The sequence below is a fragment of the Thalassophryne amazonica genome, chromosome 19 (genome assembly GCF_902500255.1).
Source record: "Thalassophryne amazonica chromosome 19, fThaAma1.1, whole genome shotgun sequence".
In the NCBI taxonomy this organism is placed as follows: domain Eukaryota; kingdom Metazoa; phylum Chordata; class Actinopteri; order Batrachoidiformes; family Batrachoididae; genus Thalassophryne; species Thalassophryne amazonica.
The window spans coordinates 37,943,419-37,968,551 of record NC_047121.1 but is presented as its reverse complement, the minus strand read 5'-3'; the positions used below and the strand labels follow the sequence as shown (position 1 = coordinate 37,968,551).

General features: G+C 40.4%; 1 protein-coding gene across 1 annotated transcript; it reads right to left on the bottom strand.

Annotated features, from left to right (window-relative positions):
• Positions 1 to 1,442: 1,442 nt before the first annotated feature.
• cdan1 (codanin 1) lies at positions 1,443 to 24,805 on the bottom strand. Its single transcript, XM_034159995.1, has 28 exons — positions 24,676 to 24,805; positions 23,654 to 24,360; positions 22,920 to 23,123; positions 21,846 to 22,036; positions 21,125 to 21,238; positions 20,930 to 21,008; positions 20,682 to 20,802; positions 19,933 to 20,042; positions 18,628 to 18,717; positions 18,440 to 18,515; positions 18,061 to 18,266; positions 15,449 to 15,575; positions 15,106 to 15,249; positions 11,561 to 11,727; positions 11,155 to 11,236; positions 10,912 to 11,001; positions 10,761 to 10,815; positions 8,209 to 8,345; positions 8,023 to 8,126; positions 6,129 to 6,278; positions 5,841 to 5,904; positions 5,636 to 5,714; positions 4,215 to 4,441; positions 3,819 to 3,926; positions 2,848 to 2,911; positions 2,527 to 2,738; positions 2,312 to 2,417; positions 1,443 to 2,184 (listed from the first exon to the last, which is right to left on the bottom strand). Exons 1-28 carry the CDS (start codon positions 24,751 to 24,753, stop codon positions 2,126 to 2,128), a joined length of 3,951 nt encoding a protein of 1,316 aa, XP_034015886.1. The 5' UTR covers positions 24,754 to 24,805; the 3' UTR covers positions 1,443 to 2,125.
• Positions 24,806 to 25,133: the final 328 nt, after the last annotated feature.

Here is a 25,133-nt window from a genome sequence, read left to right as displayed (position 1 = left end):
AAAATTAGATCAAGGCAAACTAACCTTCTCCACCTAAACATGCTTCACTAACATTATTATAATGACCATCTATTAGCTTGTTCACATATTCACATTTATGTAGTCACTAACCACCTGACCTGTTTTTCCAAAGTGAATAGGTGAAGGCCACTAATCTTTAACAGGTGTCCGTTCCATTCCAAGGTGTATCAACGATAGCAAACGAGCATCTCTTGACCTGTGTAGGTAAGTGTTTTCCTCATTACTGAGCAAATGGACTAATTTTCCCAGCAAATGTAGGTCAGTGTGACCAATCTTCAAAAAGCCTCCAGTTCTTCCTAATATGCATCACTGACAGTAAAATGATGAACATCCCTTCACCAATTCAAAGGCTAATGCATTTATGTCATCATATGGACACAAAGGACAGGAGGAATGTCATGGCAATCCCTCAGTGGCGAGGAAGACTCTCTCGAGTGATTCCCAGACCGGATCGTGGACACAGAGAACATCTAGATCCAGGGTTGAGCTAGAGATGCCTGTGCTTGGGTTTGTTTAATGTGGGAATGTTGTTGCACACCAGCATAGTCCTTAACAGATCCTTAGCCTGATCCAATGGCTGGGAAATCCCAGATGAACAGGGTCTGAGGACCTGCTGCAACCTTCATCCGCCTTCACAGCCGTTGGGTTACAAGCTATCACCTCCTCTGCTGTTGAGTTCTTGTTTCACCAGAGCCCTGTTCGCCATCTCATGTTCAGGCTTCCTGGAAACATCCTGGTTATTGTAGTGACCACACAAGGTCCCCACCGTATTTCACCCCAACAGGCATTCCCCTACTTGATCCGTTACCCAGGTGTCACTATGTGGATGAGGGGTTGAGTGATGACAGCAGCTTTTTGGCTGTCAGCTGTGGGGTAAAAAGAGCCCTCAAAAATATTAATTTTAAACCAGATTTTTACTTTTGAGCTGTGCATGCAAACCTGTACAACTTACCACCAGGGGGCAACACTACTATAGTACAATAAAACACTGCAGCTACAACCCAGAAGGCAGTGGGACCTTCCAGTGTACATTCAGGTGTTCCAGAAAGGTCCAAGAGGGTGAAGGTTTTCTTTGTAGCCACCAACTCCATCAGGTGAGTTCATTGATTAACATCACTTTGAGCAGAGAGGAATTCATCAATGAAATCACCTGATGGAGTTCGTGGCTACAAAGAAAACCTTCACCCTCTTGGACCTTTCTGGAATCAGTTTGACATTTATGCATTAGAGTTTGAGATGTTACTAAGGAAAAAATGAGTGGGCTGGACTTGGGTTGGAATATAATCCACAAATCTAAAAACTGTAGTTCAATCTGTATATATATATATATATATATATATATATATATATATAAAACAAATAAACAGGACCATGTCAAACTGTACAATCTTTATAGAAAATTACAACCACAGTGCACAGTGATCACTTAAGAATATATCTTTATTACTATATTTTGCTTTGTGGCAACATAAAAAAGTTTGATTTAAAAAGCAGCACAGAAAAGAATGCTCGTTCAACATGAACAAAAACAATCACAAATGCACTTTTTGCATTCATGAAATAGTCATGCAGTCACTAGTGATGGCGGTCAAAGGCTCAGTGTGAAAGGTGCTGCTACACTAAAAATACTTATATGTATTCTCTGATGGCATCAAATGCTTTGATACAATTTACAAAAATGTGTTTTTAACAACAGTGACTGTTTTCGAACTTCTGAGGGTAAAATGGACAGTTAAGAAATGGTGAAACTTTTTTTTTTTTTTTTTTGCAAAAATGCTCCGGATTTTCTGATTGTGTGTTTTCTAATAACTTGACAGCATTAGAAATTTGCAGTATTTTGTTCATTCCTTTTGTTCAGTGTTTGCTTTCAGAAGTTTTCACAGGTCTCATAAGTGAGACTGTTAGCCTTTAATCCTGTCTGGCAGGGCTTTGTGACATCATCAGCACATTTGCAAAGGAAAAAGGAGAGGACTCTGAGAAGGCCTGTTTTTACATTAAAAAAAAAAAAAATCAATTTCTTCAATCAGCAACACACTGACATGAAGCACAGACCTCCCACAAAACAGGCTTCAAGTGTATCCTTATGCTTGTCATGTAGCGCCCCCTACTGCTTGGAGTAAAACCTGCACATCAGTGTGGCTGCACTTGCAGCTTTGAGAACTTCTGAAATGTGAGAAAATGACAACGGCACCAATAAATACAGGACAAAGCTTTAAAAATGCAAAAAGTATTTTAAAATTCGAATGGATATTGCACAGAACACGTGAAAATGAAGCGGATGAACCCTCACCAGTGGCAAATCCAGGTTTGAGAGTTTCTTCCATTAACATCGCTATTTCTTCACCCAGGACTCCTTTATGAACCAGATTTCTGATGAGGAACAGGTAGTTGCTTGACTTCAAAGAGGGAGGGGGGAAAAATGGATCACACATGGGAACAATGACAGGTGAGAGTACAAAAACAAGTGTCAACAAAAACCAACTAGAAATTTGCATGTGGTCGTACCTCCATGTCTGTGGCCCTCAGCACGGCGGTGACTGTGAGTGGGCTGAAGAGCAGGTGGAGAGGTGCAGGAGAACAGCAGCTCATCTGCCACAGCTCAGTAAGCTGCTCCAGCACCGCTCGGACAGGATCCTCGGACACCGACCCAGGAGTTGGGCTCAGTGCACCAGCTCCACCGCACGCCGACATAGAGCGCACTGGCAGCTCTGCAGACACTGAGTGCAAACACCGATGTTCATCATCCAACAGGAAATAAAACTGTTCTGAGCACAACTTTCCATCTGAATATCTACAACAGTATCACTGACAGTCAGACACACTTACCCAGCTTACAGGCCAGGAGCACGGTGGAGGTCTGTAGCATCTGCTCTGACGTCACAGTTAAGAACTGAGTGAAGAGATAAGAGGGACGGTTTGATCGTCACTCAGTAAATCAGACTTTACTGCTTGTTTGACAATATTTTATCATTACCTTTTAATAAATGTGTGGACGCTGAGGGAAATAGTGCAAATTACACAAGGTCACAGACATTAAACAATACGCATGGATCACATTTACTGAAACCATAAACTCAACCAAAACCTATTAATAAAGCTTGTCCTTCCCGTTGGACGTGCCTGGCAAACCTCTCTAGGGAGATGTCCAGGAGGTGTCCTCACCAGATGCCTGAACCACCTCAACTGACTCCTTTCAATGAAAATAACCAGCGACTCCACTCCAAGTCCCTCCTGGACATTCGAGTTTCTCACCCTGTCCCTGAGTGTAAAGGCACCTTGACACTTCCACGATTCCTGCACTGGCACACAATCTGGCGTGCCAATGAGTAAACTCAAACTGTGCGTGAATTGTGCGCACATGTGAGCCAGTGTGCAAAGAAAACTTTGAAATGTTCAAAACTTCTGGCACGCATTAAATTTGTGAACTAGACGTGAACATTGCGCAACCTATGCGAAACCAATGTGTCGCTGCGAGTCAACGCGTCAAGGCTTTTTGAACCTGCATGCATGTAGCAGCATGCTAACCTGAATGTCGGCGTTCTCAAGGTTGAAGTGTCCAAATACTTTTGGCAACTGAATTTTTTTTGGGGGGGGTGGGATAAAATGGCGATAATTCCTCAACAATTGTACTGTTTGAATTCAAATATAAAGTCCATACTTCAATCACATCTTGAATGTGTCATTTCTATTGTGGTGTGCAGGTAAAATCATGACAATTACCAAGAATAAATGGACCATGACCGAACAAACAATTCACTTTTCATAGGGATTCTACTGCCATGGTGCCTCACATGTACCTTTCTGCAGGTCAGTGTGTCACCCACTCTGTGCAGCAGCGTTTTGAGCTGAGTGACAGTTGGCAGCTCGTCTTCGGTTCTGGGGCCGACTGCAATGCTCAACACCTCCTACATTTAAAAAAAAAGAAATAAGAAAAAAAAAATCAAGGAAGTTTCTTCAGCTTCAGAGTTAATTAATATTTCTGCATGCAGATCCTAAATTAGCTTTGAATTTCAATGATTACACAATGCTGCGAAGTCAAGACAAAAGAAAATGAAAACAAGAAATGAAGGAAATCTTACCAAAATGTCTTCATTTACTTGGTAAAAACTTAAATAAAATTCCCCACTAATTAAGGATCTACAGCCACACTTAACAAACCATTAACGTCACCCCTTCAGTAGCTATGCATGTACCTTCATTGCATTGAGGACGTCAGAGGGGAGAGAAGCACTGTGGCTGCAGTGTGGAGGGCAAGATGTCACTCTTTTGCTTCCATGTTTTCTTTTGGGGATCGTGGATGGTTCCTGGTTGATCAGCTCCTCTTCAGTTCCCTCTACATCTCTAGAGTCTGGTGCAACCAGACAAGACAAAGTCTTCGTCACACGGTCAAACCTGCTTTTCCACTCTCGCCGTATTAGTGCTGATAGTGAGATAAGGACAAAAGGAACAAAAAAATGTCAGCAACACGACTGACTGCAGCCCTTCATCACATCAGCGGTTCCGTTTGCTCCCCTCTTCAGTTCAGATGACCTTTTATGCAAGTTTGAATAACCGTTTGCATGTTAGCTTTGTCATATTTGGCCCTGTAAAAAAAAAGAAAAAACAGTTTGTCAACCCTGCCTGCATGCTGAAATCGGCCCGCATCAATTTATTTATTTATTTTCTATTTTGCCAAATTTTATTAACAGTGGTACAGCTGGTGCAAGAAGCGGCACATCCGCTAGGTTGAGAGTGTGCTTTGGCCGAAGTTTACCGAGCTGGACCCGTAACTTACCACTTGTTACTGATAACCACAGATGCGCGGTGGTACAGATTGCCAACAAGAAGCTGAAGCCATGGTATGAAGTGAGCGTTCCCCCCCGAGGCGACCACGAGCAATATTTACAGCCAGTATGCATGTGGAATGCTGGACAACCAAGGTAGCTTGGACGCCAAGTACAACGATTGCGAGATGAGTTTTTCCTTGTTCGCTTCTTCATCTATGGCGACCCATTAGTGTCAAAAAGCACTCGCACTCAATAATAAAGGGGAAGTTTTATTTATTTTTAAATTATTATTACATTAAAAGTAATTAAAATGGTATAATTACAACCTATGGGATATATTTTTTGGAAAGTCAAAATGGAGTACACAAAAATAAGGTCAAAAGACAAAAAGATGAGTAATTTTGTTCAAATACAGAAAAAGTCACATTAATAATTCAAGGTCAATGAAAACCATGGACAAAACCTTACTGAGCAGTTTTTAAATTAAGAAAAGTGCAAAATTACACTTTTGTGCCTTTGTAGGGGGCCCTTACACAGTTCAAGGACAATGACATTTTTCTTGCCTGTAGGCAGCCTCCCAAAGAATATTTACACTAAATTAGAGAAACAGTTAACTGTTATTCCGTAATCAATGGCATTTTTTGCCCTTTTTGGAGAAAATTACCAAATTACCATGGACCATAAAGTCCCTCAAGGACTGTCTGTGCCAAATTTCAGAAAAAATAAATAAAAATAAAAAACAGCACACAGCTATAGACCTTGGCCCAAAGTACTAACAATAAACAAACATGAAAAGCATTTCACTGGAATATCTGCATCAAGTGAGTTACGTGTGCCAACTGACTCACCTGTAATATTTGCAGAGAGCCAGCTGCAGGCCTTTTCTGTTGCGAGACGTGTTGCAATGTTTTCAGATGTAGTCAGGACCTGCAAAAAGGTCAAATGAAGTTGGTGAGTCATACACTGTATGTGAAACACTCATCTCTCAAAGACAAAGTTTCCTCTTCGATACATTGGTTTGCACTGTAATACATGTTACTGAAATGGACATACAGCAGGAGATGTCTCATGAGGCAGCAAAACTTGTATAGCTTCAGGACTCTTCTCACTGCAAAATCTGTAGAATTACATGGAGGAGATGAGTAGAAAAGTAATGATCATAAAAAAGTGACATGTCAATAGTGCAAGATGAGAAAAGCCATTTTTTTTGTAGCCAGGCTTTAAAAAAAATAACCCCTCTCCTACAGACCAATTATTCTTAGAAGACATTTGACAATCCATATTCAAGGACCTCTGGAACAAAGATATCCATGTAGTTATTTGTAAAATATGCTGCTGTACCTGGTAGCTCTACTCAGGGCTTCCATGCCCGTGACACACAGCTGAGCACAGATGGACTCACAGAGGTTTGAAGGATTGGCATGTGGAGACTCCAGTCCTTCTCTCAGCATCTTCTCACCTCTGTCCACCAACTCATTCACGAATGTAGCCCTGTCAAAGATCCCCAACAGAGACACAAAATACAAACACGTAAGTTCACATACTCCACAGGTTTGGTGATGTTGAACACCAAACCTCCATAACTTACACACGCATGACTTTTCCTGATGTTTGCCGAGCGGTGTGGTGAGCACTAATGTATTTATCCAGAAAGAGGATATGTAAAGTTACTGATACCGCTCACCAGACAATCTAGAGACTCAACTTTTTGAAAAAGATTTTGGAAGCTATACATTTTGCTTTCTTTCTTCATTAGTTTTTCTTGATTCTGATAAAGGCTATTGCTTCTTCACTGTACTGTTCATATTGACATTTAACAACAATTATGTGTTGTATTTCAAAATATGATTCAAATATCAAACAACTTGTTTTCCTTCAAAACCATGGGCGACATTTCTTTGTTTTTATTGTTTTTCAAGTCATTTTAGAAATGGTAATGCTGCATTTACACACAATGACAAGTCACAAATGCCACAAATCTAAATTCATGACAGAGGATCATGAGGCAGAGATCATGAGACTGAGGCACGAGAGGCAGAGGCATCACGTGCTGTCACGAACTATTGCAACCTGTTACCACGTTACGATTAATGGCACGAATTGCTGGTGAATCGTCAGAAATCATGACGCACGGTCACGAATATTGTCCCGCGCTGTTGCGCACCATTGCGAATCATCACGTGACAATTTGTGTCAGTTCTTCACAGCTTTCGTGTCAATTCGTGACAGTTTGGGCTCAAAGAACCATCAAGAACACACTACGAATGCTGTCACGCTCTATTACGAATCACCACTAATCACCATGCATCGTCACGCTCAGTTGCAAACTCCATGAATTGAGGGTGATTCGTGACATTCGTGGTAGATTTTTTGGCAGCCAAAAATCATGAATGTAACAAACTAACACGCACTGTTAAGAACCCTAGTCACATTATGAATGCCACGAATTTGCCATGAATGACGGAAATATGACATTCGTAACGCATAGTGCCTATGTCTAAACGCAATATTAGGCAAAGTGATGTTTCTCTCTTTATTTCTGAACTGAAAAATGATGCGAACTGTGGGTTTTATGATCAGTTACACCACTAATTTGCACATAAGCTCGGAGAACAGTGCCAAAAAAAAAAGAAGCATTTTTTATTTGTAATCCTCCATTTTTAAAAGCGACAAAAAATAACAGGACAATTGGTTTTTGTGCTTTGTCATAATTGAGCTGGCTAGGTGCCATTTGGGAGACTAACCTACACTTCAGGTCTTCTTTTTCACAATGTCTTTCTCTGTGCCACTCTAGCCTTAAGTTGTGACTGACTACGCAGTAGGAGAGTGTTGTTTCATACACAGGCTGTACAAACTAAACAATGAAGACTATAACATTCAGAGCTGTCACAGACATTTCTGTGACTTCTCCCAGGTTGCGTGCATGCACGGTCACTCAGTTTTTGATAAAGTTCTACTCCAGCTACATTTGCCAGTGTTTTGCACATGGCAGTCTTTCCTGTTCATATGATACAAAACTGCTCTGTCTCTGCATTAACAGAATCTGTCTATCTTTTAAGATGAAGCCAAACTCTGTTGTTGTTGCAGCAACAACAAGAAGACAAAATGTTTAAAAAATTTTTTTTTTTACAGCATATACCAGGACTTTTAATTCTAAAAAGGTGTTTGCTGAAATGCTGATGAACATAAAGAACAATAAAAAGCATGAATGTCAGTCAGCTGGAAAGTCACTAACTTCATATGTTTGACGGAGTTGGATCCAATCCTCTCTGCAACAAACTCCACTGTGCGGCGCAAGGATGGGGGCTGGTTATGAAAGAAGGCTTGCTCAAGGTCCACCTTCATGAAGGGAAAATTTTCTGATTGGTTTATTAAATAAACATTTATATGCATCCCTTTGTTGCACCTTCTGTTGACTAACCTGTAATTTCTGCTGTAACCTGTTGGACCTTGACACATCTTTGAGTTCAGCAGAAGTGGGAGTGATCTTGCGAATAATTCCTCCACTCTTAGCTGTGCTTCCAGACACAAAAGCTGCTAGGAGCTTACGAAACTCATCTGGACCAATAAGAACAAGGCAGAACATTGAGCCACATCAATTACTAGTATATAACGGCTGAGTGGATCCTTGTCATTTGATTGGTGCTTTGTATGTCACATGACATGAATTATTCTTCCCATTTGTGTTGCATTGCATGTAGTGTGCAATTTGGTTCCATTTACAGTGCAAATTTGGTTCCATACATTCTGTACCATTGCACGCTGTGAACTCCAGCCACTAGTGGGGGCGGCGTTTAGCTAAACATAGTGGTTTGTTTTGCTGACGGACGACAATTTAAAAGCAGCTAACTGACGGTGCTAATTCCTCAAACACACACAAAAAACAAACAACAAATCCACTACGTGGTAAGCTGTCTGAAGGCATGAAGAGCTGTTAGGAGGAAGTTAGAATGAAAAGCTGGACAAATTTCTGACATGATTTTTTTCGCTGCACTGAGGAAGTACACAGTCTTTTAGTACACAAAGTTTGTGCACTGCATCACGGACTACATCGTCAATTATTTTTGGACTCCTATTTAAAGTTCTTGTTGGATTGTTGATGTCAAAGCAGCAGTGACTCACCAAAATATAAGTTCCTTTTCTGTTGTTTATACATTAACATAATATCAAATGACAAGGATCTGTTTTAGCTGTTATATAAAACAAATAATGAATGTTTTTACATTCTTTGAATGGTACGAATATTTAATTCGGTGAAAGCTGGAACATACCATTCAAAGAGGCAAACACAAGTTGAATGTTCCAGCTTTCACCAAATTAAATATTCGTACCACTGAACTCGCAAACATTCATTATTTGCATATTGTTTCATAGCTCATTATTTGCAATGACAGCGAGGACCCACATGATGCAAGCATTCCACAAACTTTCTGCTTTGTTATAAAATAATGTGATCAAGTAACAACCCTGTGACACCTCGACAATTTAGCCATTTATGCCGACCGTATTAAAAATGCTGGCATACGCTGGCGTACATCTAATAAGTTAAGGATAAGTTTTGTATAAGTTAAGAGCACATTGAAGCATGCTGATATACATCATAATACAGTGAGTATGTCGGAAAAATTTTGGGCATGCACAATATTTTCAACATATGCCAGCGTATGAGTCATACGTCCTGCATGCGCGGGCCATAAGTTGTAGGTAAATTATGTGATTGTTAACACACGTTTCTTGTAAGTTACTCATAAGTTGAAATACGTCCATTGATGCTGTCCATTGATTGGCTCAACAACTGAAAGCTGCAGCCCTTATGAGAACAGTTCAGACTGTTACAAATATTAAAACATTCACACACTAAGTAAAAATAAAGTCTTAATATGACCAGTTACATCGTTTCAGTCGGATTCAAAATCACAGCCTGATGAAAACATCTTCACACAAAGTGTCCTGATTTTGGAAAAGTGTCTGAAAACACTTCTTTTAAAACAGCATTTTAAAAGAAGTTCCTCTGTTTTGTCTGTTCTTTGTGTGTTTTTCAGCCTGAACCAGCGAATACCGGTGCTTTGTGCCACAAGACAATTAACTTATTTTAAAAGTTGAAAGAGTCACAGCGCCTCATTCATTCACATTCAGCGTTTACCACGGACACCAGTTGATTCTTAAGTAGTCTACACGTGATGAAAACGAAACCCACCAAGACAAAAATTCAATTAAATTTAAAAAGTGTTAAATTACTCTGGTCTCCATGTGGAATGGAGAGGCCACGCAACAGCGTATATGTGCTCGATGATGTGCTCGTCAATATTTACGTGTTTCGCCTGCCAAATGAAAGGGTCCTGCCGGCATTGGAAACGCAAACCAAGACAGACTTAACTGTTCTATTCCGCACCATACCATGCAGTATCGACCCGGACCACTGGGTGGAAATGGGGCTGTCAGCATATGTTGGCTAAATCATCATGGTGTGACAACTGCATAAAGTATTCAATGTATCCAGCATATTTTTCATATGTTCACATACGCTGGCTAAATCTTCAAGGTGTGACAGAGCCCTAAAGCAAATGAGTGAAGTTTAAAAATATAATATAAAATATATATAAAGTAAGTCCCTTCAGCTGCTCCCTTGTTTGCACTCGGGGTCACCAAAGCAAATCCAAGGTTGATATCTGATTACAGTAAAGTTTGACAAATGTTAAATTAGACATTATTGTCATTATACATTGTATAATGAAATTCCGTTTAGTGCTTCTCAGTAAACAGGCTTTAACAGCCAGACAAAAAGGGCAGCATAAAACATAGAAGCTAAAAGGTGCAAACAGCAGTAAAGTGCAATTCTGCAGGATGTGAGCGCATGGGTGTCTTAGCTAGGGAGTGTGTGTGTGCGCAGAGGGGGTGATGGAGGTCACAGCTCTGGGGAAGAAGCAGTTCATCATACCTTAGTGAATGTCCTCACTGCATAAATACACTCACCAAGAAATGGACAGCACACATAGAGAAGCTGCTGATCCACCAGGGGAATACAGTCCTAGAAAAGGTAAAAGAAAAACATCGGCTGGATTGGAAATAAATAAAATAAAAAGCAGTGAGAATTTGGGGATACTAGAAAGCATATTTCACATACAAGTCCAACAGCAGCTGTGTGTCTGTCATCCAGTTTAGCCACCTCAGTAAACTCATTAGTGAAGAAAATGTCCTCAGGAATTACTGGGATCTACACAAGATACCAAAAAAAAAAAAAAAAAAATAGAAAGAAAAGCCGTTAAAATTTAAAGAACTAAGAAAATTTAATGACTAACAGAATTAAAAAGTAACATCTGTGTATATAAAAAGAAATACAGTAAATAATATCTAGATTTCATCTCACCTGGAAAAGCCAACCCAACACAGCCATGATCAGCAATTTGTTTAGGTAACTCATCTCTCCAGATCTGCCCAGCAACATTTTCCTACAACACAATGAAACTTTTCATAGCAAAACAACATGACAAACATCTTTGAAAATATACTTGCTTCTCTGAGGCTAATGTTATTTTTAAGATATGAAGCAATGAGGGCAGAACACTGAAAAACATACTTGAGAACCATACTTTGATTCCAAAGAGCATCACAGATGTTTGCAATAGCACAAAGCAGCAAGCGGAAGATGATAAACTGCAAATCAGGTTGGTTTGCACAAGCTCATCATCAATATTAATTTGGGTACCTGATAAAACATTTGTTGACCTACATAGTCACTATGAATTTACTTATAAATAAATATAGCATACAACCTGTACAGGAGAAGCAGTGTGCCTAATGCAGTCCTGTAGCAGAGCAACACAGGACCAACAAAGTCCAACATGGAGAGGAACTCCACCAACCATGGCACAGTAAGGATGGTACGTCTCCTCCTGATACTGTCATTTAGCACAGCACACACATCAAGCACTGGAACACTCTGAAAGGCCAACAGCCAAAGAGATTTTGCATTAACTTAAATACATAGGAGCATATGCATTCATATTAGTATGACAATAACTTGCATGTAGAAGTTAAAGAATGACTTTAACAAGGGTCAGCTCAAAAGTTCTGCCTCCTACGTGATTATGTCAATAAGGGCAATATACCCATAAACATCACATACAGTTGTATGCAAAAGTTTGGCCACACCTGATAATTTTCATGATTTTCCTTTATAAATCATTGGTTGTCTGGATCAGTAACTTCAGTTAAATATATCATATAGCAGACGAACACACTGATATTTGAGAAGTGAAATGAAGTTTCTAGTATTTACAGAAAGTGTGCAATAATTATTTAAACAAAATTAGGCAGGTGTGTAAATTTGGGCACTCTTGTCATTTTATTGATTTGAATACATTTAGCACTAATTATTGGAACACAAAATTGGTTTGGTAAACTCATTGACCACTGACCTTACACAGCTGACTCCAATCATGAAAAAGGGTATTTAAGGTGGCCATTTGCAAATGTTTCCCCTCTTTGCATCTCCTCTAATGAGTGTCAACATGGGATCCTCTAAACACCTCTGAAATGACCTGAAAATAAAGATTGTTCAACATCATGGTTTAGGGGAAGGATACAAAAAGCTATCTCAGAGATTTCAGTTGTTAGTTTCCACTGTGAGGAACATAGTGAGGAAATGGAAGACCGCAGGCACAGTACTAGTTAAGGCCTGAAGTGGCAGGCCAAGAAAAATCTTAGATAAGCTGAAGGATGGTGAGAACAGTCATAGTCAACCCACAGACCTGCTCCAAAGACCTACAACATGATCTTGCTGAAGATAGTGTCTCTGTGCATCGTTCAGCTATACAGCGCATTTTGCACAAAGAGATGCTGTAATGCAGAGGAAGCCTTTTCTGCATACACGCCACAAACAGAGTCGCTTGAGGTATGCTAAAGCACATTTGGACAGGCCAGCTTCAATTTGGAATAAGGTGCTATGGACTAAAATTGAGTTATTTGGACATAACAAGGGGTGGTATACATGGCTGAAAAAGAACAGCATTCCAAGAAAAACACTTGCTACTATGGTAAAATTTGGAGGTGGGTCCATCATGCTGTGTGGCTGTGTGGCCAGTACAGGTACTGGGAATCTTGTTAAAGTTTAGGGTCACATGGATTCCAGTCAGTATCAGGGTGATTCTTTAACTACGGGCACTATTGGCCTTGTAAATGTAATTTCCACCACACCATTGCCTTACAATATAAAGCGCCTTGGGGCAACTGTTTGTTGTGATTTGGCGCTATATACATGTGCTCTGATGTCACTGTTTATCTCCATAGAAACTACCCAAACAATCTTTCATACAAACTGTTTAAAGGGACATTACAGTGTTGTGGATGGAAATTACAGCACTAGTGTGGGACAACTACATTTTGTTTAAAAAAAAATCACAACAGTTGTATGACATTGAATACCCCAATTATGTTTTGATTATTTTACTGATATTTTATTCAGAGATATTTTAAAACATTAGAAAAAACATTTCTTTACCATTCATTTTTAATCACTGAAGATCAAAAGTCTGGGTGTGGGACAAGCACAAAACGGCAATATTTGCATATAATGATGCTGAAAAAAGGTGAAAAAGTCATCATAGACTACTAGAACAAATTTCTTAACACACTTTCATTGTAAAGATAACTTATAAAAGTGTGAAATTTCCCCTTTTTTCTGTTTTTCATACAATATGATCAAAGGACATAATAAGTGCCCGTAGTCTAAGAATCACCCATCAGCAGATTCTTGAGAACAAGGTTCATGAATCAGTGACAAAGTTAAAGTTGTGCCGGGGCTGGATCTTTCAACAAGACAATGACCCTAAATCTACTAAGGCATTCATGCAGAGGAACAAGTACAACGTTCTGGAATGGCAATCTCAGTCTCCAGACCTGAATATTATTGAAAATCTGTGGTGTGATTTTAAGTGGGCTGTCCATGCTCAGAAACCAACAAACCTGAGATGTTTTGTAAAGAGGAATGGTCCAAAAGACCCTCAACCAGAATCCAGACTCTCATTGGAAGCTATACGAAACGTTGAGAGGCTGTTATTTCTGCAAAAGGAGGATCTACTAAATATTGATATATTTTTTCTGTTGGGGTGCCCAAATCTACGCACCTGCCTAATTTTGTTTAAAGAATTATTGCACACTTTCTGTAAATCCTATAAACTTCATTTCACTTTTCAAATATCACTGTTTGTCTGCTATATGATATATTTAACTGAAATTGCTGATCCGAACAACCAATGATTTATAAAAGAAAATCATGGAAATCATCAGGGGTGCCAAAACTTTTACAGACAACTGTATTTGCTTAAAGCTTGGCATGTTCTCTATCAGGCAGTGTCATGACTTTTCCACGTAGTCACCTTCATTTTCCACACACTTACGCCAACGCCAGACAAGTTTATGCATCCTGTCGGTGAAGAAATCAGGTGTCTTCTCTCTAAATTAGCAATGCACAGATAGTTGCACCTTCGCATCATCAAACAGTGTCCTTCAGGTGTTCTTTCAGCTTAGGGTAAAAGGAAAAAGTGAAGGGCATGAGATCCAGACTGTACGGCGGTGTGGTAAGATCTGGTAGAATTTGAGCCACTGCAATGCATCCTGTGTTTGTTGACTTGGGTGTCATGCCAGGGAACTGTGTCTTTCCCGGGACAAACCCTCTTCGAGGGTGTTGGCACCTTTCGCCATGCCGACATAGCGGTTGGAGATGGCATTGTTGCGACATTTCTGTGAGGATGATGACACTGCAGTCTCCAAAAATGGTCATCAGTACTTTTCAGCTGGAGGTCATGCAAAAGTCCCATGGCTGGATTTTTATGTCAGACAACACTCATTCATCAAAGAATGCCCATGAGTGCACAACCCTCCGCCGTGAGGAGTTCAACAGCAGCATTTTATTTTAAATGCACATTTGTGTACTTGCCATTTATTACCAACTACTGTGTGCATGTGCTAGTTTGAAGGCGATTCTTCGCATTTCTGAAATTGCAGGCAAAAACTGTTTGGTGAAGCGATAATCATGAAGTAGAGGATTATTCTTGTTTCTCTTCAATATCTTGCTTGTTAATAAAATAATGGCATCAGAAGCAGAATTTTTCAGCTGACTCTTGTACATGCTTTGTCCCTTAGCATGAGGACAAAAACTGTTTGGTGTAGCCATAATCATGAAGTAGATTATTCTTGTTTCTCTTCAATATCTTGCTTGTTAATAAAATAATGGCATCAGAAGCAGAATTTTTCAGCTGACTCTTGTACATGCTTTGTCCCTTAGCATGAGGACAAAAACTTAAGTTCTATTTCTCACCTTGCTGCGAAGGGTTATAGCCGTCTCCTGCACCTCCTTTGATGGTTTGTCAGATGTTTGGTAAGGCAGAAAGGAAATAAATCCCACAAATTTGGCCAGAAGTCGAGCCAGAAGCAGCACTGAGGAGAACCGCTGCTTCTCATCCTGATCACCACAGATGCAATTTAGAAACAAACAGCAGACATGAAATTAAGGTGGATTGATGATAGTAAGAATTAGGTTTCCAGAAGGAAACATTCTTCTCGGATGATTAAGTGTCATAATCTAACCCTAAATTAAAAATGTTACATCAAGACCAAATCATAAACTCTGAATATTATTTGCATGTCTGACTCGAACATACCTGCTGCTCCATGTCTCCATCTCCCTCCTCTTCCCCAATAGAAGCCACTGGGCTCTGGATGGAAACATCATCAAGCTGGAGGAGTTGCTGACACAGACTATCCTGCAGGTGCTGGTTCAGCTGGCAGCTGGTACACAGAAGGTAAATAATCACTGAATGAGTGCTCCAAGAACCTCAAGATGATTTTTTTGTACATAAAGATACATCTTAAATCAGTTTTTGGCCACCTGCATGCAGCTTTAAATATTTTATGATAAGTTTTTGGCAAAAATATCTTACAGCATAGCAACATACACCATTAAGATTACATATAACTTAAACGGCCAGTCAGAATAAATGCATAATAGGCAGACATTCATTCAGAGTGCAGACCTCCACCAACACACATTTTCCTGCACGGATAAGTGTTGGGTTTGTACAGGAAAAATGTACTTGAGTAGGAGGATTACTCAATCATAGCAAACACTGTGTCAGCAAAAACTTAAAAATGTTATCATTTTGTAACACCAGATTAGATGGTGAATAACTGATGCACCAGATCAAAAAAAAAAAAGGCAACTTTGTTTTGCCTAATACATTATGTCACTACAGCCGCTACAAATGACGGCGACACGCAGCTGGCTTTGTCGCTTGATGGATGTTGCCGGGCGTACCGGCTACATGGCTAGGTAAATTTTATCTGGTTACAAAAATAGAGTTTTTAGTTTTAGAAGTACTTTTTTTTCTCGCAAACTTTTACAAAATATATGAGAAACACATTCGATTCATACAGAAACAGCTGATTTGGGGTATTTTCCGCCATCTCTTTGCTTGAATTGGTAGTTGCTGTGTCGTGCCACTCAGAATTTGCATAAAATACAGTTTTGGTCTATTCTGGCTCCACCTAGCTGGTGGCAGAGCAACAGTTGTCTCTTGCCGCTACAAAACTCCTACTCTCACAGAAAATGAATGACAAGTTGCCACTTTTCATCTGTAGCATGTAGCTAGTGTGACCACAGCTTTAAGGTAGCATCTGTGTGAAGAAACATGATGCCCACTCGGGGCACAACAGTACACCTCCCTCAAGGTTCAGGATGAATCACGGTTTCAAAGCCATGATATGGTTTAACTCTTGGTAGGTTTCCTTCAGTGTTCCTTATACAGGTATAGAACAAAAGACTTACAATTAAAAAGATGGAAAAATATCACTCGAAATGTTCAACAACTAGCTGAAGAATCTACAGTTTCCACATCCTGAACATCTGCCTCAAGTTTTTTTTTCACTGCATTTTACTTAGTAAGACTAAAAATTAGTGTTGGGGGAATACTTGTGGTTGAATGGTGAAAGTGTGCACCAACTGCCGCAAAATGAGATTTGTATTACCCCCAGGTTTGAATCCCAGCCTGGGTGACCTTTCCCACATCTCTCTCTGCACGGTCATTGTAATAAAGGCTTAAAAATGCTAATCAGAAAAACGATTAATAAATAAGATTAATAGACGGCTGATGCCAATTAGACACAGCTGGTGTAGGTGTTACCACATTTGATTATTCAGTCTACGAATACACTGTTCCTGCCATGTCCTTTGTACAGTTGCCTGAAGAAGACCTTGAAGTTGAAATGTTGCTTTATCAGTCAATAAAAAGATTTTGGGAGCATTAAACCAGTGTGTGGATTTTCCCTCTTTTTCTATAAAAATGCTAATTGCCAATGAATGAAAATCATTTATTGACTAGTCGAGTACCATTAGCACCTCTCAGGGAGTATACAATGGTGAAACATTGTAACCTTTTCACCAAAGTTGTAGAATTCAGTTCATTAGTTTTTGCTAAAGGCCCGGTCACACGGCGTTAGCTGACCGAAGGAAAAGTCACAAAGCCACAAATTGTGGACGAATGAGCCACAAATTGTGGACGAATGAGCCGGCACTTCTATCACCAAAAAGCCTGCGAGTGCAGAGCGCATAAAAGACAGAAACAAAACCAAAACTAACAAAAGAAAAACGAAGCGAACGGCAACCTTCACACTTTGCAGCTGCGAGCCAGTTGTCTTGACAACAGATCTGTCTTCACTACAACAATGTGCGCACACATGCACGTTGCGGCCAGAGACAGCTGCAACGTGCATAAATAGTTGAAGTAGTTGATCAAACGTTCTTGCTGCTATCGTTTCTGTATGAAAACGTTGCTTTTCATCCCATACATGGACGAGTCACGTTCAGCTTGTTGGATCTTTAGTTATTAATCCGTTTAGATATTGTCAATGTTCATGCAAGACATTGGACTTGGGAAGTTGGACGACAATCAAAAGGAACGGTGATGGTATGAGAACTACACAAACGATGAGGAACTGTCAAGACAGAAAGCAAAACGGAATATGGACGAATTGAAGTTGTCATCAGGATTCATTCACATCTTTGAAAATTCTGGTGAAGCGCCACCTACAGAAATGAAGCTGGACGGCGGTTAAACAATGTCTCTGAAAGTCAACATAAGTCCAGATTTCTTGTTTTGTTTCGGCTTCAGTGTCCTTCATTAGTGCCATGTGACCGGGGCTTAACATCCCAACCAACAAACCTCACCGGCAGCTGAGATTTTCCTTCCGTGGTACTTGTCTGAGTTTAAAATCTCACCAGCTTGCTGCCTGCAGGAAGTCCCTGAAGAACTCTTGGTGGCCTGGAAATGATGGGGGAGGGCAGGGACCACCCACTCTTTGAGGCTGAATGAGACGCTCTTCAAGACGCTTTAGGCGCCCCAGGCTTTCAGCTCCCAACATGCCCAGCAGGTCAGCATCATGGGTCTCCCTGGGATAGCTGTTGCCACGGGGGTCTTTACACATCTAATAATAATAACACATTTTAATTATTTTGGTGCCAGCTGCTGGAGTCACAGGTCTGGTAAATTACATAAACACAAATCTGTCCTTGTTGAAGGGAAGTCAAGGGAGCAAACCTCTCGTATCAGAGAGTAAAGTCCTCACTGTCCAAGTGTGGACGAAGCGCTCCAGGTTACCTGAACAAGCTGCTTCAGGAAGAGGCGGGCAAAATGTGAATGGTTTCCTGCAGAGGTTAGCTGACTCATCATTATTCTGAAAATAAACCAAATGAAAATTAAAATAGTGGAGGGCACTCACAAAGAATGTGCATAGAGCAGACGCATTATCCTTATGAGGGAAAAGAAGTTAAAATGTTGAAACTTGCCTGATCCTGTTCCCCAAAGCAATCTCAAAGACCCATCCTGGTTCCTTGTGACAGTCCTCCCACTCTCGTAGAAGCTCATAAAAAACATCTCTGAGAAAATAAAAGGAAACTCAAATGCAAGAGAGAAAAGAATGATCAGACCTATTTTGGCCTATGTTCACTCCACTCACTAGAAATGTGCAACAGAGACATGAAGCATCTTTAGTTAACTTAGTTTAACTCTACCTGCCAGTTAGTTTCAGTGATTAAAGCATTAAAAAAAAAAAGACAATTTTTTTCACAGCCAAATCATTAACTGTTCACCATTTACCTTTTTATAAACCCTTTTGCGATCACATCTGAGGAGTTAATGTAAAACAAGTTGGAGACAGCTAAGAAAACAGCAAATTGTTCTCCTGCTGAACAAGATTATATTTCACTCAATAATCATTGCTGCTCTTTTCTAATGCATACATTTTAGCTGTTAAAGTTCTTATTATTAAGTAGTAGTATGATAAATGTCTTCAAAAGTGGATCTTTGATCAAGCGGTATTGTGGAGGGCACATCATCCCACAACACTCTCTTCCTGTATAGATGCTCTCCTGAATTTGTGTATTCATGTAGAAAGCATGACCTGATTGAGAGGTAAGGTTTTATGAGCACATTTTACGTTATGTCGTCCTCAGAATGAGATTTTAGATGTATTTTTTGGGGGGGTGGGGGGGCTAGTGTTTGTTGTTATGCGCCACAGATCTGCAGCTGTGGTTTTAGTTTAACCACAGCAAGGACACTCACAGAGACACTCTGAGCAGACTTTGAAAGAAAAGTTTAAAAATATGTTTGTAAAACTCTGCACTCTGCTCACCGTGTTGGTCATCGCCTCGGTGTGAGACACTCAAACATACCACCACCCTCCCCCCTCCAGAGTACAAACAGGACACAGAGGAACAGATGCAGGGACTCGCTGGCAGGAGGGTAAGGAGGAAAAAAAAAAAAACAGCCCCCCCCCCCCCCCCCCCCCCCAAAAAAACAACAACAACAACAACAAAAACAACAGACATTCTAATAATCAATTTTTGAACGTGGTAAATTTTATATCTTGCATCCAGCCTTGATTTTTCATCAGGCCGGCGTCGGCGTGAAACCTGCCTTTTGCCAGCCCAATTGATGGAACCCATCGTAGTGACTGAGGACTTTAATCCCTGTAGTTTAATCCTACTGCCATTTCAATAGGATTCAATTCAAATGGGATATTCATCTATACTGACCCCAAGAGAATGTGTAATTCACAGACATAACCAAATACATAAATTAAAATGGTATACCTCTGTTTCTTAAACGTGTGGAAAGCCTTGTCGCTGCTGAAGTTGGACCTATTGTCTGTATCAGGTTGGAAGGGTACCGAGTGGATAAAAGTGGAACCTGATAGAGAAACCTGGAACAGACAAAGAACATAAAACCATCAGCTACCCACTTAAACACTTCTTAAATCAATTGTAACATTTTTATTACTTGTGTTGCAGAAGGCCTAGAACTACGTGTGGTCACTGTGTACAAGATACTCAAAGAATTTCTGTATCAAAATAAAACTTGGTACACAAGGTCACCTCACTAAGATCTTGCACAAGTTTGACATTGGTCACACCGACACTGGTTATGGTCAGTATTGACCTTGAGGAAAAACTATCAATTATTATGTCTCCCAATGAGGTTATCTTTTCATTACCATTTGTTGTTTTGTCCATCTGTCAAAATAAATAAGTAAAAAAAAACCTCATTAAATTTTCAAGCAGAGGCGATTTAAGGACCCAGACAGACGCGACTAATACTCTGGTATGACACAGAGTCAGGACTATACGGTATCATACAAATACATATACCTGAAATGTTTTATGCCATCATAAAATAACAATGGGGTCAAAGTTGTAGAAGTGGGTATGGAGAATATTTTTATAGGTCCTGGAAATGTAAGAATAACAACAGTTGTAAAAGCTGTCTTTAATTTTTATGATTTGGGACCTGTATGAGAATGTCAATATTTCCATAACTCCTACAGCATGACAATGTGTGCCACCTTGGCTGTGCTCCTTTCCTGGGCTTCAGTCAGGCGGTCTCGAAGCCACGGAGAGAAAGCTGCCACTCTTTCATTCTCCGATAGCAGACGCAAGGTGCACTTGTCCAAATGAGCCAGCAAGCTGACACATGAAGACATGGTTGTTAATCATCTCACAGATGCCGCTGGTGTCATTTCATCAAGGAAAACTTAAGTTATGCATGACAGACATGAAGCAGAATTATCACACAACGAAGAAAGATACTCACTGAAACTGATCCTCCAAAACCTTCACTGCAAAATACACACAGTTGTGTACATGTCTCAGGTAACCTCTCTCTAGAACATCTGAAACAGAGCAGGTTGCTGTCTCACTTTCAAGTCAAACTGAAATTGAAAATAACACAAAACTTGAAAATCGGACAACATACATTACAAAGCCATAGCAGAAAGTAATAATCAACCTGAATTCACAGCGCACAAGGTTTCTTCATCAATGCCGTGAATGTGAGGGGACCAAGATGTTAACAACTGCATCACAAAAAAAAGCTCCAGAAAAATGTTTGGCACCAGGTTTTCTACAAGATAGGAAAACACACAGAAAATTAATTTTATTATCTCTGAAAGCCTTCAAAATAAACAAACAAATGTTCCTTACTTTATTAAAAACACTTTGTGAAAAGCTTATTAACTTATTTGTGCATTAAAAAAAAAAGAATAACAGCTGCTAGTTGGGTTAAATACAGTGCTACCAAAGTAACTTTGAAAAGTTACTTTGTTACTTTATACAGTTATATTTTACAGTTACTTCATTAGCAGCTGCAGACAACTTGTCGGCAGCAGCTGAATGTAACTAATAAAGTAACTTGTAATCTAACTTGGTTATTTTTCAGACTGAGTACTCGGAAAAGTAACTATTAGTTACTGTGCTGAGTTACTTTGCTGATTACTCAATCTTAAGAGTAACCAAGTTAGATTACTAGTTACCTTATTAGTTGCAAGTTATCTGCAGCTTCTAATAAAGTAATTGCATAAAGCTGCTAATGAAGTAACTGTATAAAGTAACTGTATAAAGCAACTAAAAAAGTAACTTTTCAAAGTTATTTTGGCAACACTGGTTAAATATACAGTTTCATATTCAAGGTTCTTGAAATGGAACAATATTTCCACCTTGTGGATATTTACCAACAATGCAAGTACAATAGAGCTTTGCCAAGACATCGAGTTCAAAGGTGAAAGTGACTTTGGAAGGCTCTGGACAGATTGGCTGCATGTCTGGGGTAACCTTTGATCCTGTTGTGGATCCTGACTTCGTTGGGGTGCAAGGTTCCAGACATGACGATGGCGTAGAGGAGACCTGTTGGGCATGCTTAGTCCTAAAGACAGGAAAAGTCCTGATTATGACACAGCAGATACAAACAGAAATGTTGATCTGTGAGCAAAGATATCTAGTATTCATTTTTAAGAATAAGGGTGGTGAGCAGAACTGTAATAATAACAACAATACAGGCCACAGCATGAATTTATGTAAAAGAGCAGTGGAACTCAGGCTGAGAACAGAGGTGAAGTTCTATGACCAAAAATATAGTTTCCTGTTGCAGAAGGGGACAACAATAAACTCCATCAATCAATCCAGAGGAGTTGCACTTCCAAAAATCAGTATCATTGGAACCATCAAAAACAGAAGTCCAACCATCTCCCTTTAGAGCATCCCACTGCAATTATTTTATTTCATGCACATCTTCATAATGGTGGCCTACCACTGTTCGAACTTTCAATAAAAACCACCAACTGGCTTAGGAGAATTTGTGCTTACATGATGCAGTAAAAATCTCAAACTTATTTCAGTGAGACTGTGCAGATATTGCAATGATTTATATGTCCAGCGAATATTTTCCAGTGGGGTGCATGTCAAAGCGGTCAGAGCATTTGACTATAGTGCAGAATCTGGTGTGAATCTCACTTGGCCCAATGGCAGTCAAACTTTGTCTGATGGGCACCACCCTTCAGTCGTGCCCTAGAAATGGTGGGACTCTAACATCCATCGCCACTGCAGCCATTAGGCTATGGGAGCTTACTTTGTTTTTGTTTGAACCAATTCAAGGTTTCCAGGTTGAAGTAAAATCTGATTAACAGTAGAAAATATGTAGCATTGGGTTGGTAAAATGCATAATCAGACTTTCTTCCACTGCAACTTTTTCTCTGGCGAATCAAAAGGTGAAAATGGTTTATGGTAAGTAGAATTGTTTGACCACTCACTTTTTCATCTGTAGTTTTTGATCCTCCTCCTCCTGCAGGCTTAGAAAACTGACCATTGTTTGGAACGCTTCCAATTTATCAACCAGTAACGGGCGGCTAGACATCTTACTGAAAGGCGTGGACGTGAAGCAGGTCTTTGGTTTGCAATGTGGCCGCTCTGAGCTGACTGGTGTTGGGTTTATTCTTCTTGACGGTTTGACTGCCCTAAAATAAAATTGAAGCATTCAGGAAAAGCTGTAATGACAACACAGGTAAACTAGTAATTTTGTTTTTCTTGCATGGACTTTGAGAACTGATTTAGGGTAATTTTGGGGTGCTGAATCCGAACAGGAGCTCAGACTTCCTCTATCACATCACACTTTTTTGCAGTCTGCATGTTCCGTATTGATGGATTACATTAAAATTGCTCATGCACTCACAAGTTTGACAACACTAATCATGCAAAAGCAGCTTCAAAAGCATAGTTTTTAAACCAGGTTCGCAAAATGTGAACAAGAGCCATAATACCGTTTATGCCGCCGAAGAGGTGTGCGAGACTGTAAGTTTTACTTCAATGCTTGATACAAGAAATAGGTTTTCATATCTCAAAAATGTGATGTGATTGGCAAAGACTAAGACCAGCTTCGGATTCAGTGCCCCCAAATTACCCAATCCGTTGAAGAACTCAATGCAAGAAAAATCGTGACGACCAGTGTAATCAAATTAGCATTTAATTCTGATTTGAGGGGACTCACACTGGTGTGATGAGTGAAGACCCAACAGGGGGGAAGTCCTCTAAGTTATTCAAATTAAGTGGAGTCGCAGATGGAGGAGAAACCTGCTCGTTCATCCTGCTGTACCCTGCTCCTCTACCAGCTCGCCTTCCTCCGCTCTCCATCCGCACGTTCTCCTCACTGTGTTGTCCTCCACGTCCACCTCCATATCTCCCTTGTGCACCAGCCACCATAGCTCCACCCTTCCTGCGGCCTTTCTGTGACACAGAGGTCAGGCTGTGTTGAGTTTCTGGAGGGGAAACCAGGTAGTCCCCCAAAATGATCTTCTGGCCGAGCCTGCGCTCGAAACCTAAGGGCCTGGAGGACCAGGCGGGGCTCCACCCTGAGGGGCTACTGAAGGAACTGACACCACTCAGACTGTCAGATCCAGACTGACTGGCAGCGTCCGACTCACTTCCCGGGGACACCGATTGGACAGGAGAAAACAGCTGGACCCTGCTGCCACTACGGGAACCCGTCCCCCCTTCTGCAGAGCGGTACCCTCGGCGCTCACCGAAGCGCTGGGTCTGTGCTGCGGGTTTGGGTCGGCTGGGGGTCTTGGCAGGTGTAGTCGGACCGTGAGTGAGAGCCTGACTGCTCTGGTCTCTCAGGAAATTTAAGAGAAAGGGGACAAACTCTTGTCTGTGTACTGTTACCTCAGGTTCACCAAATGATGGGCTTTCATGGTCCTGTGGACAGAAAAGACAGACAGACACAGAAGTGTGGGATGCTGCATTCAGCCTGTCAGCAGCTGTTCCAACAAGCTAACAATGCTCTGGCTAACACCTGCAGAGCCACACAGGAACAAACAGCTGAATTCCGACTCTTTAAACTACCACTAACATAAAAACTACACTTACATGAACTGAAGGTTGGAGCTTACAAGCTAAAAAGTTTTGTTTACAATGACTTTTTAGCTATGACATCGCGTATTCCACGTCAAGGAAAAGGAGAAGTATAACACAGACTTCGTTCGTGTGACTGGGAATAATTTTTCAACATACCTCTGCGTTTTTTAACCACTTCAAGCCTGCCTGAATGTCTACTTTCTTCTGCAGAAAGCATTCCAAAAGAGCCGCCATTGTGGCCAAAGTGCAGAACGCACACTCTGACGAGCGCCACTAGCTTAGTTTATGGCAAGCTAAAAGTGGACTCTCGTTATGGCCAAACAACTGTCCAGTTTCTAGGTATACTGTGTTAGTACGCGCCCGCGGACGATGTGCTTGATGAATTCCTGCGCAAAAACTAGTTCCCAGATAATTGTGATATACTCCTGTGAGATAATGAGTATATCTCATCTAAATCTATTCTAAAATTTACAGTAACAAAATTATAAAAATAACAAGTTTTAAGAGTGGCCGTAATAAATATTTAAGAAACTTAAAGTTTATGAGCAGCTTCACGATAGAGTTTGATGCGGAAGAGTTCAGAAAGATACGATTGGAATGATTTGATTACCATT